The sequence below is a fragment of the Lagenorhynchus albirostris genome, chromosome 17, assembly GCF_949774975.1.
Source record: "Lagenorhynchus albirostris chromosome 17, mLagAlb1.1, whole genome shotgun sequence".
NCBI lineage: Eukaryota > Metazoa > Chordata > Mammalia > Artiodactyla > Delphinidae > Lagenorhynchus > Lagenorhynchus albirostris.
This window is the reverse complement of record NC_083111.1, coordinates 68,892,123-68,909,305: the sequence shown is the minus strand read 5'-3', so window position 1 is coordinate 68,909,305 and position 17,183 is coordinate 68,892,123. Positions and strand designations below refer to the sequence as shown.

General features: G+C 37.4%; 1 protein-coding gene and 1 long non-coding RNA gene across 2 annotated transcripts in view; one reads left to right on the top strand and one right to left on the bottom strand.

The window, feature by feature from the left end:
- The window catches only part of LOC132508055 (uncharacterized), a 101,195-nt gene that overhangs the window by 45,172 nt on the left and 38,840 nt on the right, over positions 1–17,183 (bottom strand). The window lies entirely within an intron of this gene.
- LOC132508013 (thymosin beta-10-like) lies at positions 10,057–10,344 on the top strand. The gene has a single exon (XM_060127785.1). It carries the CDS (start codon positions 10,060–10,062, stop codon positions 10,186–10,188), a length of 129 nt encoding a protein of 42 aa, XP_059983768.1. The 5' UTR covers positions 10,057–10,059; the 3' UTR covers positions 10,189–10,344.

Below are 17,183 nucleotides of genomic sequence, written 5' to 3'. Positions count from 1 at the left end.
TTGTGAAGCTCTTCAACTGTGACCTGTTCATTTATTCCTTGGTTTGAATTAGAATTAGGGTCCTATGTTTGGAAGGAGTCTTAAAGGTCACTTGGTGTAACCTTGTACCTGGTGCAGGCGGTAATGGGAGGGTCACTGGGACACAGAATGACGCAGGGTGTTAGTGAACAGCTCAGCTCCATAGGAGACAGAGAAGCGCAGGGGAAAGACCTCAGGCGTGGGAGCCAATCCCTCCTGCCCAATGAGCAGAGCAACCTGGGGTAGGCTACTCTCTGAGTCTTGCTGTCCTTCCATGTGAATGCTAACCTTCAATGGACAGAGATGCAGTGATGCAAAATCATATATCCTAACCACTGTGGCCTAACACGGTAGACACATACATACTCTCCCTCTTGGTCTCAGCCAAAATCTTCCTCCCATTCACAGGACCTAATTTCATCTTCCAGAAGCACACAGGACACGTTTGCTACCAATTTCCTAAGACAAATATTAGAAGACAGAAACCATGTTGCCACAAGTCTTCTCTTTGCTAAAAGATTAAACATCGCCTTCCTCAGACAACATATCTTCCAAAGCACTTATCTTTGCAATCTTAATATATGCACTGTGATGAAGTCTAAATTGGTCTTTAATATAAAACCATATTTCTGTATAGGGTGAGGGGTAGACTTTCTCTAATGCAGCCCCGATTATCTCACTCCTTCTAATGAGTGAATTTGCTTGGCTAAGAGGGAGAGATGGGGCTGATGATGATGATTTGTTGGTGATCTCTAGAGACTTCTGACCCCTTTTTCATTCCACCAGGCTCTAGTCTGACAACTTCTCAAATGTAGTCTAGGACAAGCCACTGGGAAAGTAAAAAAAAATTGAGAACCACTGGTGTAAGACACATGGATCAGTGTTCTGGCTGACTACCCGAAATAAACTAAGACTAACACGATTAAAATAACTTCAACACTTCATGTTAAAGAGGCATGGATGAGCTCTCATTAAGGCAGCGCATAAAAGAGCACTGAAGTTTTCAGTACAGTTAGTCTGGCCTGGGAATCCAAGTATAGCCCTGCACAGGAGGGAAGAAGTAAAATGGGTAGGAGTGACCCATGGTCCCATCAGTGTGGAGGACAGGCTGCTTCTGCTTTAGAGAACTGGAGCCTCTCCTCCAGCTGACCCCATGGCTCACAGCAAACACTCAGCAACATGCACAGACCCCTTGTTCTGGACCAGGCTCTGTATGAGGTCTTAAGGATGACAAGGTGATTAGCCCAGCACTGCTGCTCTCAAGCGGCTGGAAGTCTGGCTGAGGAGACTGATAGAGAACAAGAAAGATCATGGCAAGATAATGTGCTAGATGAAACAAGGATAATCGAAACCTAGATTTTGCACTTCAGGTCTAAGCAGGGGGCCAGCACAGAAAAGACAGCTCAGTTTAATACAGCCATTAAGAGCCAGGATGGAGATTTATCCAAAGTGCCATCGGGGGCAGGGGTGGGAAGCAGAGCCGGGGAGCCTTCTCAAAGCTAAAATTTCACAAGGATTTCACCAGGCTGAAAGAACAGGCAGGGAATTGCAGGCCAATGGAATAACATACATATCCAAAAGCTTACTGGCAGGAAAGCCCAAGGAATATCTAGAAAAGGGGCAAATGTACTTATGGGTTTTTCAATCCTTAAGTAATGTGGAGTCAAAGAAAGGCTTTTAAGCATGGAAATTATACAAAACAGATTACAGTGGAATCCTCTGGTAACTGTGTAGAGAAGGAGTCAGAGGAAAGAGCCCAGAGGCAGGGAGAGCTGTTGGAAAACTCAGTCCAGGTCTTAGATGAGGCTGTGGATTAGGGCAGTGTCTTTAGGGATAGAGAAGAGACAGTGGGTTTGGTAAACATTTTGGACAAAGAGCTAAATTGAGATGTATCACATCCCTGCATAAATATTTGAACATGGTGCTGTGCTATAATTGGGGGCCCAACAATTAAAGGACAGGTCCTGATATCCCCAGTACAAACACAGGAGAACCAGCATGAAGTAGGGCCACTTTATTTAGGCACTTGTGCTCTGCAAAGATGCCAGGACAAAATTAAATACTTTATTTCACTAAGTATTTATTAAGCACCTCACCTCACCAAATTCCCATTTATTTCCAGGCACTGTATTATGCTCCCTACATACATAATCTCATTTACTATTTTTTAAAAAATGTTTAAAGGTAAATTTTATTATTTTACATATTTTAAAATAATAAAACCAAGTTTGAATAAGTTGAAGTACCTTGCCCAAAGTCACAGTTAATAAACTGTTGGCTTACAAATAGAGGGGAACAAAGCAAGAAAATATTTCAACAAATATTAAATTGAATTTAAAATGTCTATATTCCGAGAGCTTATGTGGCCCAGTCTCTGACCATTAAATAAAGCCCCAAAGGAAACAGTTTCTCTCATACATTGCTGGTGGAAATGCAAACTGGTGTGCTGCATCTAGAAGGGAATTTGGAGATACTTAACAAAATTTCATACGCACCAACCTTTTGACTCAGCAATCTCACTTCTAGGAATTTATCCAGCAGCTACCCCTCCAACAGTATGAAAATATACATGCACATGTTTCTTTATTGCAGAATTGATTGCATATGCAAAATCTTGGAAACAACATAAATGTCCATGCATTGGAGAGTTATTGAATAAACTATAGTCCATCCATACATTGGATAATAGGCAGCCATTAAAAACAAGAGAGAGAGAGGAGACGATTTCTCCGAACTATTATGCGATGACTTTAAGGATCTTTGTTTTGTTTTTTTTTTTTGCGGTATGCGGGCCTCTCACTGCTGTGGCCTCTCCCGCCGTGGAGCACAGGCCCCAGACACGCAGGCCCAGCAGCCATGGCTCACGGGCCCAGTCACTCCGCGGCATGTGGGATCCTCCCAGACCAGGGCACGAACCCGCGTCCCCTGCATTGGTAGGCGGACTCTCAACCACTGCGCCACCAGGGAAGTCCTAAGGATCTATCTTTAAGTGAAAAAATAGAAGTATAAAATGTCTTCTATAGAGCATGCTATAGCATGAATCCTGTTAGGTCATTTTAGCCAGGCCCCTTTCCATACCCCTAATGTTTTCTCTTAGTAATTTTTTCATCCACTGCCCCTCACCTTCCTCCTTGGCTATAAATTCCCATTGGTCCAGGCTGTATACAGAGTTGAGCCCAATCTCATGGCTCTATTGTAAAATCCCATTGCAGTGGTCCCTCTACCTACCATGTTGGTCCTGAATAAAATTTTCTTTACCATGTTTAACATATGTCTTTGAATATTTTTTTCTTTAACATTAGTAAATTTGTTTTTGATGCAGAAGAATGAGTTAGAAATTCTGAAACTACTTTATGTGTATACTTGGATTGAGTAAGTAAGTGAATATATGGTGAAAAATGAAGGCCAGGTTTCTCCCTGTCAGAGAAAGGAGCTATAAATAAGGAAAGGAAGAAGGTGACAATAAATCCAGTGATATTGGATTAGGATCAGAGATATTAGTATGAACTCAGTGTTTTAATATATGTGTGTGCACAGATAGAGAGGTAGATACAGAAATAAATATATATGCATATTTTACATTAGTAAGTAAATATACACAAATTTCATAGGTATCTTTCGAGAAGTCTTAGAAGCAATAACATCTCAGTAGCAATAAGCATATCTAGTGCCGATATTTTGGTTTCTAAATTTCATTATGTGATAAAAGGAAACAGAGATCCTTGAAAAAGTAGGAGATTGGAGGGCAGGTGCATTAAAAAAATATGAGCCTGGAATATATATGGCACCAAAAAACAAGGAAATGTTCAATAAATGATGTAGACATGTTGAAAAGACACAGGGACCAACTTGAATAAGCTCCCACTGACTAAATCTGGGACAATTTGAGCAACAAAAAAATAAAATAGTAATAGATTATAACCCATAGACTAAAATAAATATCCATGTGTCCATACTAATAAAAAATATAATTGAATAATAAATAAATGGGGATGAAGGGACTGCTCTTTCTTACAGTAGAATTCAACTAATAATTTTATAAGGAATGATGAAAATTAAAAATGACCATTAGTAGACACCACAGTGAATATTGTTGCTGGGAAGTATCATTGAAGTATGCTAAAGTTAATGGGCAAAAGTGCAATGAGAAACAGGACATTTGCATAGTCTCAAAGTATCTCCCCACAAGATATTTATTAATTACAAAGATGAAAACACATTTACAATGGAGATTTCTGGCATACAGCACCTTAACCAAGTTATCAAAATCGATATTATCAGTAATGACACAAACTGAACTGATGCACCTTCTGATATGATGCACAAAGAAGGATAAAGGTCGTAACATCACTTCAGTGGCGATCTTGCCAAAAATACTTAACTCATCTAATCAGACAAACCCAGATCAGACTGAGGGCATTCTACAAAAGAACGACCAGATTGTACCCTTTAAAAGTGTCAAGATCATCGAAAAAGAAGGGAGGAAGGGAGGGAGGAAAGGAGGGAGGAGGGAGGGAGGAAGAAAGGAAGAAAGACCAAGGATTTCACAGATTGGAGAGACTAAAAAGACCTGATAACTAAGTCAATGAAGGATTCTAGATTGGATCCTGGACCAGAAAAAGGACTGATCCAGTCCAGTGGAACAACTGGGAAGATTCAAATATAGTCTATAATAATAACTGCATCAATGTTAATTTCCTGATTTTAATCATTGTAATATGTAAGATGTCAACATTAGTAGACACTAGCTGAAGGTATGTGGAAATTGTGTACTATTTTTCAAGTTTCTGTAAGCCCAAAATTATTTCAAAATAAGAATTGAAATACATACATATGTAAAATCCCAAAAATGGTACTAAGGTACTATTACAAGGTACTAAGTTAATCAGGCTCTTCTCCCTTGCTACTCAGCTCTTAGCTCTTTGTTTTGCATATTGACAGTATCACTGACATTTTTTTCTTTTCTTCTCACCTGGATTCTCTAGCAAAGGGGAGCCCAGGAACTGGCCCAATACACAAGGATCCTTCCCCTTTCTTCTCATTTCCTCATTCCTGTCTCTCAGTTCCATATAGAAAAAAATCCATGGGTCAAGTTAGTTAAAACAGATCTCTCACTGCAGAGTGGGAGAAAGAGAGATGTTGACTGATTGACAACAATTATTTTTAATGAGTGGAAGAAGGGGGAGACTTAAATGGTTCTGTCTCTATAGCACAAACACAATCAAAGACCAACAAACTCTGGTTGGATGGTATATATCCTAAGAGGGGTCAGGAAGGAATAAAGTAATCTGAGGTGAGGAAGTGGGCTGGGCTGATGGCCATATAATTACCATATAATTACTCATATAATTACCATTTTCTTTCTTTGTGTGATCAAAATATTTAAGATCTACTCCTTTACCAACTTTCAAGCCTACAATACAGTATTGCTAATTATAGTCATCATGCTATACATTAGACCCCTAGAACTTAGTAACCTTTTAAGTTTATGTCCTTTTACCGACATCTCCCCATCCCCCCCACACCCCAGGCAACAATATGAATTTGGCTTCTTTAGATTCCACCTCTAAGCATGATCACACAATATCTGTCTGTCTCTATCTGACTTATGTCACTTAGCATAGTGCCCTCAAGCTTCATCCATGTTGTCACAAATGGCAGGATTTCCTTTTCTCATGGCTGAATAATATTCCATCATATATATATATATGTGTGTGTGCGCACACACACCATATTTTCTTTATCCATTCATCTGTCAATTGACACAGATTCTTCTATTTTTTGGCTATTGCAAACAATGCTGCAATGAACATGGGGGTACAGATAGCTCTTCAAGATACTGACTTCATTTCCTTTAGCTTATTTCCCAGAAGTGGGGTTGCCAGATCATATGGTAGTTTTTATTTTTCATTTTTTGAGTAACTGTCATAACTGTGTTCCATGGTGGCTAGACTACTTTCCTTGGATTCTAATCTCAGCTCTGCCACATACTAGAAGGGTTTAACCTTCCTGAACTTGTTTTCTTTATCTATAAAAATGAGCAGGATTAAACTAAATAAAATGACATATAAAGGAGAAGCATTACAGCAGTCTTTGTACTAGGTATAAGGAAGAGAGATGAATAAATCATAGTCTGTGCCCTCTGGGTTGCTCAAGCATGATCTCCAGGTTCTGTTTTATCTTTAGCTTAAGAAGCTCTATGGTCCAGTTATTAAGACTGTAGGTTCCAGGGTCTAATCTAGGACACTGTTTAAAATCTGGTTCTGCCATTTACTTAGCAGTGTAGCCTTGAAAAAGTTCTTTATCCTTTCAGCTATTCAGGAAAATGGAGATAGTATTTACTCCAAAGTGTCAAGGTGAGATTAAATTAGACAATACAGATGAAGTGGTTAACACAGCACAGGTATATAATAAATCATTACTACTAGTATTATTCTTATTCTAGCATTTGTTTATCAGTGGAGACACCACTGGTTAGAGCTGGATAATTCTTCTTTGTGCAAATCTTTCCAGAGTGTGCCTGCCCACTAAATACCAATAATGTCCCCCAAGCCAATGGAACAACCCAAACTGCCCCCAGATATGGTCAAACATGAAGAGAATAGTATTGTTGCCTTCTGGTTGAGAACTACTTAGATAGCAAACTTCTTAAGGACTTGATTATTTTTGTGTTCTAGGTCTAACACTGTAACTAGCACATAACTCAATAAATACCCTTAACGGAAATGAGTGGAGAATGAATAAAACAATATGACTTTATAAATGTGTTTGAAATGCCACCATTATATATTTATAACTTTTCTTTTGTATATCATTCTATTAAATTTCTATAATCCCTCATTAAATTGCAAATAGTTCTGAGGGGAAATACTCTCAGCTGTTATTAACTAACATCAAGTTGGGTGGATGCCAGCTGTGACAAATGCCCTGCAGGAGTAATTTACAGGACAGAGAAAATGGAGATGGAACCATGTTAAGTATACATTCAAAAATGTAAAGCTTTGTATGGTCTCTAATTGTGCCTCTGCAAAAGTCTGTGCATAAAAATATGAAAGTGTGTGACAATGGGAGCTCAATGGGAGACACATCTCTTACCTCCCGCTTTATTTTAAAAGAAATTGAAACCCAAAGTCCTTTTGCATCTATCAACTGTATTCTCCTTTCTTTCTTACAGGAGAACTCCACATCCCGTATTTCTCTTTCCTCAGCAATCAGTCTTCCTGAGAAACTAATCTGAAATTCTCTTCATTATTTATTTATTTTGGTTTATTTATTTATTTATTTTGTATTTTTATTTCTTTTTTTTGCATTTTTTTTATTTTATTTTTTTTATACAGTAGGTTCTTATTAGTTATCCATTTTATACATATTGGTGTATATATGTCAATCCCCATCTCCCAATTCATCCCACCACCACCACCCCCTCTTGCTTTCCCCCCTTGGTGTCCACACATTTGTTCTCTACATCTGTGTCTCTATTTCTGCCTTGCAAACCGGTTCTTCTGTACCATTTTTCCAGATTCCACATATATGTGTTAATATACGATATTTGTTTTTCCCTTTATGACTTACTTCACTCTGTATGACAGTCTCTAGGTACATCCACATCTCTACAAATGACTGGATTTCATTCCTTTTTATGGTTTAAAATTTGTATGGAAACACAAAAGACCCCAAATAGCCAAAGCAGTCTTGAGGGAAAAAAACGGAGCTGGAGGAATCAGACTCCCTGACTTCATACTATACTACAAAGCTACAGTAATCAATATGGTACTGGCAGAAAAACAGAAATATAGTTCAATGGAACAGGATAGAAAGCCCAGGGATAAACCCATGTACCTATGGTCAATTGATCTATGACAAAGGAGGCAAGGATATAAAGTGGAGAAAAGACAATCTCTTAACAAGTGATGCTGGAAAAACTGGACAGCTACATGTAAAAGAATGAAATTAGAACACTCCCTAACACCACAAGCAAAAGTAAACTCAAAATGCATTAAAGACCTGATTTTTTTAATTAGTCCAATTCTTATCATAATTCCTTGAAAACTCATTCCCAGGAACTTCAAATATTTTTGTCCTCAACCCTCTAAAAGTTAGTGGTCTCATGAGTACTTTGATTTTCTTTCCAGCTCTCCCAAAGCACTTTACTCTGAAGAACATATCCATTCCCATAGCCTCAACCATGACAACTTATCTTTATCTGAGTGTTTACCATCAAAATCACCAAATTCACAGAGTTTAATTCTGTAAAAATATTCACTACAAAACTGACAATTTATAAAAATTAGTCTCCACTTAAACATCCCTCCCTACTTAAAACAAAGATCTCCTAATCCATTGAGACAATTGAGGCAACATTCACTGGTTATCATATGTAAACCTCTATTAGCACCATGAAATACAAGAGCAAATCTACTTCAGGATAGAATTGCACATCTTGTAAAAGATGCAGGATTTCATGATGTCAAAGCACAGTTAAAACACTTGCAAAGCCACTCATATGAGAGAATCTGGAAGAATTACTCCAGTGAACAAATGAAGAAGATAAATTTACAAGGATGATGATACAATAGCAACTTCAAAAACTTCACAGAAAATTATTTGAATAACAAAAAATTAAGATTACTGGGGAAAAAATGATGAATCCTCATATATGTTTTGCACATTTTGCCCTCTTCATAACTGTGTTGTAATGGTAAAACAGAGAGCTTGAGCAGCCAAAACAATTTTGAAAAAGAACAAGTTAAACGTCTTTCAAGCTTATCACAAAGATACTATAATCAAAACAATGTGGTATTTGTATAAATACAGACAGCTAGACCAATGGAATAGAATTAGAGAGCCCGGAAATAAACCCTCACAATCACAGTCACTTGATTCCTGATGAGGGAACCAAGACCATTCAATGGGAAAAAAGACAGCATTTTCAAAACGATTTTGGGAAAACTGGATATCCACATGCAAAAGAACAAAGCTGTACCCTTACCTTACACCATACACAAAAATTAACTCAAAATGGATCAAAGATCTAAATGTGAGGGCAAAAACTATAAAAGCCTTAGAAGAAAACACAGAGTAAAAGCTTCATGACATTGCATTTGGCAGTGATTTCTAGCAAATTTAGGGGAAAAAAATTTTTCCTCCACCTTCTTGGGATCCCTGGCTAGGTTTGAAAATTAAACTGACCAAGACAGAGTAACAGGAGAAAGCATACACATTTATTTAATATAAGGAAATCAAGATCTGAACAAACAGTTAAACCTGAGTATTTTTATGCTAGGTTTGATGAGTGTCTAGTCATGGAGAAATATAATAGGGCAAGGAGTATGAGGTGCGTATAGTAAACTGGGGGTAACTTAGCAAGGCCCATTTGGATTTTTGGTGGCATCTCGTTGTCTTTGGAGATAAGGATGCTCCTTTGCTTCATACAGGGAGACCACTTCCCACATAAGGACTTTATGACCTACTTCATGGGTGAAAGGTTAGGGGAGGGTCAAAGTAACCTTCCTACTTCTGCTGTTTTCTCAAACTCCTTCAACTTAAAAGATTAAATATGCCAAGGTGCCATACTTTAGTGTAGCATGTTCTGAACCCCATCAGATATGACACCAAAGGTACAGCCAACCAAAGTTAAAATAGATAAATTGGACTACATCAAAATTTAAAACGTCTGTGTTTTAAATTTAAATCAAGGACACAATCAACAGAGTGAAAAGACAACCCACGGAATGGGAGGAAATATTTGCAAACCATATATCTGACAATGAGTTAAAACCCAAAATATACAGACAACTCCTAAGATTTAAGAACAACAACAGTAACAAAAACAACCTGATTCAAAAATGAGTAAAGAACCTGAATAGACATTTCTCCAGAGAAGACACATGAATGGCCAATAAGCACATGAAAAGATATACAACATCTCTAGTCATTAGGGAAATGCAAATCAAAACCACAATGAGTCTCCTGCTGCAGTGACACGAGTGGGAGCACCTGGACCGCGGGTTTGGAGTGACAGTTCTTGGACTGCTTTAAGAAATGGCAGACAAGCCCGACATGGCGGAAATTGCCGGCTTCGATAAGGCCAAGCTGAAGACGATGGAGACGCAGGAGAAGAACACCCTGCCAACCAAAGAGACCATTGAGCAGGAGAAGCAAGCGAAGTGAAATTTCCTAAGAACCTGGAGGATTCTCCACCCCCATCATCTTGGAGACCTTAGTCATGCTGTGGAGGAAGAGCCACCTGCAAGATGGACACGAGCAACAAGCTGCACTGTGAACCTGGGCACTCCGTGCCAATGCCACTGGCCCGTGGGTGTCTGAGGGGACCCTCCAATCGGACTGCTAAATTCGCAGTTTGCCCTGGGCTATGATAGAAAATTATTTGTATGATTAATGAAAATAAAACACACCTCGTGGCATGGAAGAAAAAAGAAAAAACCCACAATGAGACATCCACCTCACACCCATTAAGGTAGCTACTATAAAAAGGAAAAAAAAAGAAGGAACAACTGTTGACAAGGATGTAAAGAAATCAGAACCCTTGTGCACTATTAGTGAGAATGTAAAATAGTGCAGTCACTGTGGAAAAGAGTACGGCGGTTCCTCAAAAAATTAAAAGTAGAATTTCCATATGATCCACCAAGTCTACATTTGGGGATACACTCAAAAGAAAGCATGGTCTTGAAGAGATATTTGTACACTCATTGTCCTAGCAGTACTATTCACAATAGCCCAAGGGTGGAAACAACCTAGTGTCCACTGACAGATGAATGGATAAACAAAATGTGATGTACACATACAACAGAATATTATTCAGCCATAAAAAAGAAAATTCTGACACGTGCTATATAATCTGTTTAAACCTAAAAGACATTATGCTAAGTAAAATAAGCCAATTACAAAAAGACAAATACTGTGTGATTGATTACACTTATAAGAAGTATCTAGGTAGTCAAAGTCACAGGAACAGAAAATACAATGGGGACTTCTCTATCAGTCCAGCAGTTAAGACTCTGCACTTCCACTGCAGGGGTGCGGGTTCGATGCCTGGTCGGGGAAGATACCACATGCCCTGAGGTACAGCCAAAAAGAAAAAAAAAAAAAATACAATGGTGGTTTCTAGGAGCTAGGGGGAAGGAGACATGGAGAGTTGTTGTTTAATGGCTATGTAGTTTCAGTTCCACAAGATTAAAAATTTCTGGAGATTGCTTGCACAACAATGTGAATATACTTAACACTATTGAGCTATACACTTGAAAATGGTTTAGATGGCAAATTTTATGTTATGTGCATTTTTTTAAGTATTTCTTTTATTTTTAATTTTTTATAAATTTATTTAGTTTTGGCTGTGTTGGGTGTTCATTGCTGCGCGCGGGCTTTCTCTAGTTGCGGAGAGCGGGGGCTACTCTTCGTTGCAGTGCACAGGCTTCTCATTGCAGTGGCTTCTCTCGTTGTGGAGCACAGGCTGTAGGCACGTGGGCTTCCACATTTGCGGCACATGGGCTCAGTAGTTGTGGCGCACGGGCTTAGCTGCTCTGTGGCATGTGGGATCTTCCCAGACCACGGCTCGAACCCATGTCCCCTGCATTGGCAGGCGGATTCTCAACCACTGCGCCACCAGGGAAACCCCTGTTATGTGCATTTTACCACAATTTTTTAAAAAATATCAAAAAGAGTTCAGGGGAAACAATGATAAAAATCTAAAAGGACCTTGAGTTCAGACTGCTTGCCAAAAGAATCTTTAAATTTTCACTCCACGTTGAAGCGCCCAAGACTGGCTTCTTGGGGGCTTCCCTGGTGGTGCAGTGGTTAAGAATCCACCTGCCAATGCAGGGGACATGGGTGAGCACATTCTTATGTCACCACCATGCCTATTAGCATTAGACAAATTGTCTCTAAATTTTAATCCTATACTTCTATTCGTCTGTTTATTGGTTTAAAAATGTAATTTATGTATAAATTAAATATATGCATTACTGTACTAATAAATCTTGATTTTGTCACATATCAGCTAATGTTCCTATGCCAGTTTCTTAACCTACCTTTGCTTCAGCTTCCTGATTCTTTAAATGGGAACACTAGTATATATATTAGGTGTTGTGAGAGTTAAAATAATTAATATATGCAGAGCATTTGTAACAGTACCTGGTAAACAATAAAATGTATGAAGTGCTAAATATAATTAGGGTTGTATCTATAAGAAGATGCACAAAAATAAACTTTAAAGAAAATAAGAAATATGAGTTAAATTTTATTTTAGTTTACTTATTAATGACATAAACTTTTTTGCCCTACTTAAAAATATTACTAATATCACTAATTTTAGCAAGAGAAATATGATTCAACATGTTCCATTGTTTTTGAAAGTCCGGATATAACATTTTGTGATACAGTGATTTGATGGACTGTTTCTAAATTTATTTTGGTTTTTGATTTTAATAACTGCCTAGTTGAAAAATATACTTCACAAAGAAACACAGGTCCTTGTGGAAAAAGTATACTCATATATAAGTGTTGATATCTGATCAATAAATTTCCATCTTCTATCATGTTACTTTTTTTTTTACAAAATTAATGGAAGGTATTTAATATTTGTATTTTTCACAAATGGTCTTAAAACCTACCTAAAGTCTTCATTTGGAAGATTTTTAAACAGATTAGAAAGTTCAGTTTCACAGCCTTATTAACATTGAAATATAAGAGTTTTATAGGTAAAATAAATCAGTCAATCTCAGGAACAAAAATCACATAGTGATGAAAATATTTTTAAACATGTTTTCCAAATTATTTCTCCAAAGCATGAGCTTTCTTCAAAAAGCCGTTATTTTCTCATTTATGGTCAAAAACATCACTTTCACTTCAAAAACACTGGTTAAGTGGGTATATTTTGTCAAAAAAAAAAATGCTGCTAGATAACATATCACCAATAGCCATTGTTTTTAGCTCATGACATACCTGAAAAAGAATCCAAACCAGGAGGGGGCATGCTGCCCTTCCATTTTTTTGTTGTTATTGTTGGCTTGAATTATTAGGATCATTTTGACCAGCAGTTTCTTTGCAGGAAATATTTTAAGTCACTTGTACACTTTAAGAGTGTTAATTTACCATAATCAGTAATGTAGTGCGTAAATCCATTTCACCAAGAATATATAAGCTGTAATATGTCACTGTATGTTCAGATGACGTAGCCACCACCAACTCTGAGTTATAGAGCTCTCATTCCTCTTGCAGACCATGTGACACAGAATTATCTGCCTTACTGATTAAGTGATGGAGTCAGTATCAATCATATTAAATACTAGTAAAGCTTAGTTCATTTCCATTTTCTCAAAATAAAATCTAAATAGAGATTGAAGTTCTAATATTTTCTTCAGCCACCTCAAGGGATAGTCTTGCACATCCCTAGAACGTACACACCCTATTTTGCAAATGACAGCACTAAGCTGTCTCATGACAACAGTGCCACCACGTGGTTACAAAAGAATAATATGATTCATGTTTTTTCTCAGACCTCTCTATTCTTCCCATTAAGGAGACGCAAGCACTAACAGCTTTCCTCTTTCTGTCCTTCACTATCCTTATTATCAAACTCAAACATATTAATACATACACACACTTTTAAACTCCATTTCTCTCTTGTTTCACATATTCCCCCATGAATGTTCCTCTTCCCCACTCTTCTTTTTTTTCTGTGAATTGAAACATTAATCATTCCTTATAAGCATAAACATAGTTACTAGTCATATGCCAGAGATAGAAACTATCCATTTTCATCTAAAATTAAACAACAAGTACCAGTATTCTCAATTTCAAAAGCTTTTATAGATTCTTAGATGGCTCTTTCAGAATTAATATTTTTCACTTAAACTTCTACCCACATCTTCATCTTCTCCTAATTGTATCTGTTTGCCTTAAACATTAGCATTCAAAAAACATGTTTCCATCTTTTTCCTATTCAATTTTGATATCATTCTGTTTCAGGAGTTTCCGGTTCCTGGTAAGATGGAGTAAGCACAATCCACTCTGCCTCTCCCACTAAATGCAGCTGTAAAACCTGGACAAAATGTGTGAAACAGCTACTTGAGAACCCTGAGATGTAAACAGTAATGGGAAGATTGGAAAAGCAGACCACCATCTGAAGTACCACCAAACCAAAAATTACCAAGTGGCAATTTTTTCATTCTTTTTTCCTCTGGTATCTCCCAGCCTGAACACAGTGCAGCCTGAAACCCAGAAATTAGTATCAGCACAAACAGAGAGCTCCAGAAGAAGCCCTTAGATCTGCCTCAAGCAGTGAAAAGAGAACTCTAACACTGAAATAAGAGAGTGTGTAAATTTTCCTCATCTTTTTTTTTTCTTTTCTGTCTTCTCACACTTCAGACCCCAAGCAATGCAATGGTTGTGGTAGCAGCAGCACCTTTGGGAGACCACTGCGTGGGTAGAGTGTTGGGGGTCCTTCTCCTCTAATCAGTGGAGCTGTAATTCCAAGAAGGTGGGGTGACTCCCGCTTGATTGTTACTCTCTCTCTGTCCTCCAAGCAGTTGGCCCTGGATGTGTATGTACATAGTCACAAATATGTGCAGCAGGGCAGGATTAATGAAAGCCTCAGCTTTCTAGCTAACGAAGCAAAAGGGGGACACCCAGGGAACAAGTAGCTGTAGATTGCAAAGGAAGGAGACCAAGAAAGTGACTCCATAAAGTTACTCATGAACTCCTAGATGTCACCCCTAACTGTCCATGCCTGGATGTGATCTTAATCAGCATTTCAAAGAATTTAAGAACCAAACATCCAGAAAGGCAACTGCGTACATCACAGGCTGACCCCTGGGTGGCACACATGTGACAGATCTAATTGGAACTGCAAAGTCTTTAAAATCTGAACTGACGTTGGAACTATAGCCCGCAGAAGGCAGATTGGAACTTAGAGCCTGAACCTAACCAGGTCAATTGCCTAGTAAAACAAGAATATCTATGTTTTCAAATAGGATTTAAATGAGGTCAAGGGTCTCCCAATGTAACATATGAAATGTGCAGGATACAATTCAAGATTACTCAGCATATGAAGAACCAGGAAATCCTCAATGACAATCAACAGACAGCAACCTCAAGATGACACAGGGTTATGATCTCAATTGTGTTCCCGCAAAATTCATAGTTGAAGCCCTAACCACCAGTACCTCAGGATGTGACTATATTTGGAGACAGAGCCTTTAAAAAGGAGAATAAGTTAAAATAAGGCCATTAGGGTTGGCTCTAGTTCAATCTAATCGCTGTCCTTATAAGAAGAGGAAACTTAGACATACAGAGAGACACCATGGATGCCTCTGTACAGAGAAAGACCACATGAGACACAGTAGGAAAACAGCTGTCTGTCTGCAAGCCAAGGAGAGGGGCCTTGGGAGACATCAAACCTGCTAGCACCTTAATCTTGGACTTCCAGCCTCCAGAACTGTGAGAAAATAAATTTCTGTTGTTTAAACCACCCAGTCTACGGTATTTTGTTAGGGCAAACTAAGCAAAGTAATACACACTGATATTATAATTTTCTGGCAAAGACTTTAAAACAGCTGTTTTTAAAATGCCACAATAAGCAATAGCAAGTATTCTTGAAACAACTGGAAAAGTAGAAAATCTCAGCAAAGAAATAAAAAAATTGAGTGGAAATTTTAGAAATATAAAGTACAATAACCAAAAATATATATATATATATAAATAAACTCACTAAATGGACTCTGAGATGACAGGGAAAACAGTGAATCTAAAAATAGATCAATAAAACTCATCCAATCTAAACAATAAAAGGAAAAGAGACTGAACAAAAATTAACAGTCACAGGGACCTGTGAGAAAAAAAAAAAAAAAAGTCCTAAAATTAAGGTCACTTGAGTCCCAAAAAAGAAGAGAAGCAAGATGGTGCTTAAAAAAAAAAAAAAAAAAAAATTGAGGAAATAATGGCTAAAGACTTAATAATAACGACTTAAACCTACAGATTCAATAAGCTAAGCAAAACTCTTATAGGAGAAACTCAAAGAAATCCATACACAGGCACATCATAATTAAACTTTTGCAAACTAATAAAGAAAAATATCTTTAATGCAGCCACAGAGAAATGATGCCTTACCTATAGGAGAAATTTCAAATGACAGATTTCTTAACAGAAACCACAGAAGATAGAAGAACTGGAGTTCTTGGAAATGATACCAAAAGCATGACTCATAAAAAAATTATAAGGTGAACTTCATTAAAATTAAAAACTTTGCTCCGCAAAAGACATTATTAAATGATTGAAGAAACAAGTTACAAACTAGAAAAAAGTATTTTCAAATTAGATATCTGACAAGAGCTATGTAGATATAGATATAAAGAACTCTCTAAACTCAATGTTAATTTTAAAAACCCCATTTTTTAAAAAAATAGACAAAAGAACAGATACTTCCTTAAAGAAGATACAGTTGTGGCAAATATGCATATGAGAAGATGTTCAACATAATGAGGCAGTAGAGAAATGCAAATTTAAAGTATAAGATGCCACACTACATACCTATTAGAATGGCTAAAATAATTTTTTTTTAATTTTAATAATAAGCACTTGTGAGTATGTGGAGCAACTGAAACTCTTGAACATTGCTGGTAGGAATGGAAAATGGCACAGCCACACCGGAAGACAGTTTGGCAGTTTCTTATAAAATTAAGCATATATATATTGTATGACTCAGTAGTTCTACTCCTGGACATTTCCCCTTGAGAAATAAAATCTTGTATTCACAGAAAAATCTGTATATGAATGTTTATTCTCAATTACCAAAAACTGGAAACCCAAATGTTCTTCAACCGTAAACTGGATAAACAAACTTTAGTATATTCACACGATGAAATACTACATAACATTAAAAAGAAACAAACTATTGATACAGGCAACAATATGGATAGATCTCAACAGAATTATGCTGGGTGGAAAAAACCAGTCCCCAAAGATTCCATTTATGTAACCGTCTTGAAGTGACGGAATTACAGTGATAAAGAATAAAACAGATCAGTGGTTGTCAGGGTTAGGGACAGGGCTGTTATTTTAAAGGAATATCACAAGGTAGTTTGGGGGAGCACTGCAACTGTCCTGTATCCTGATTATAGAGGGGGTTACATAAATCATACATGTTAAAA

Bases quoted from the DNA above. Each gene is read 5' to 3' on its own strand.
- LOC132508013 (XM_060127785.1), top strand. From the start codon at position 10,060: ATGGCAGACAAGCCCGACATGGCGGAAATTGCCGGCTTCGATAAGGCC.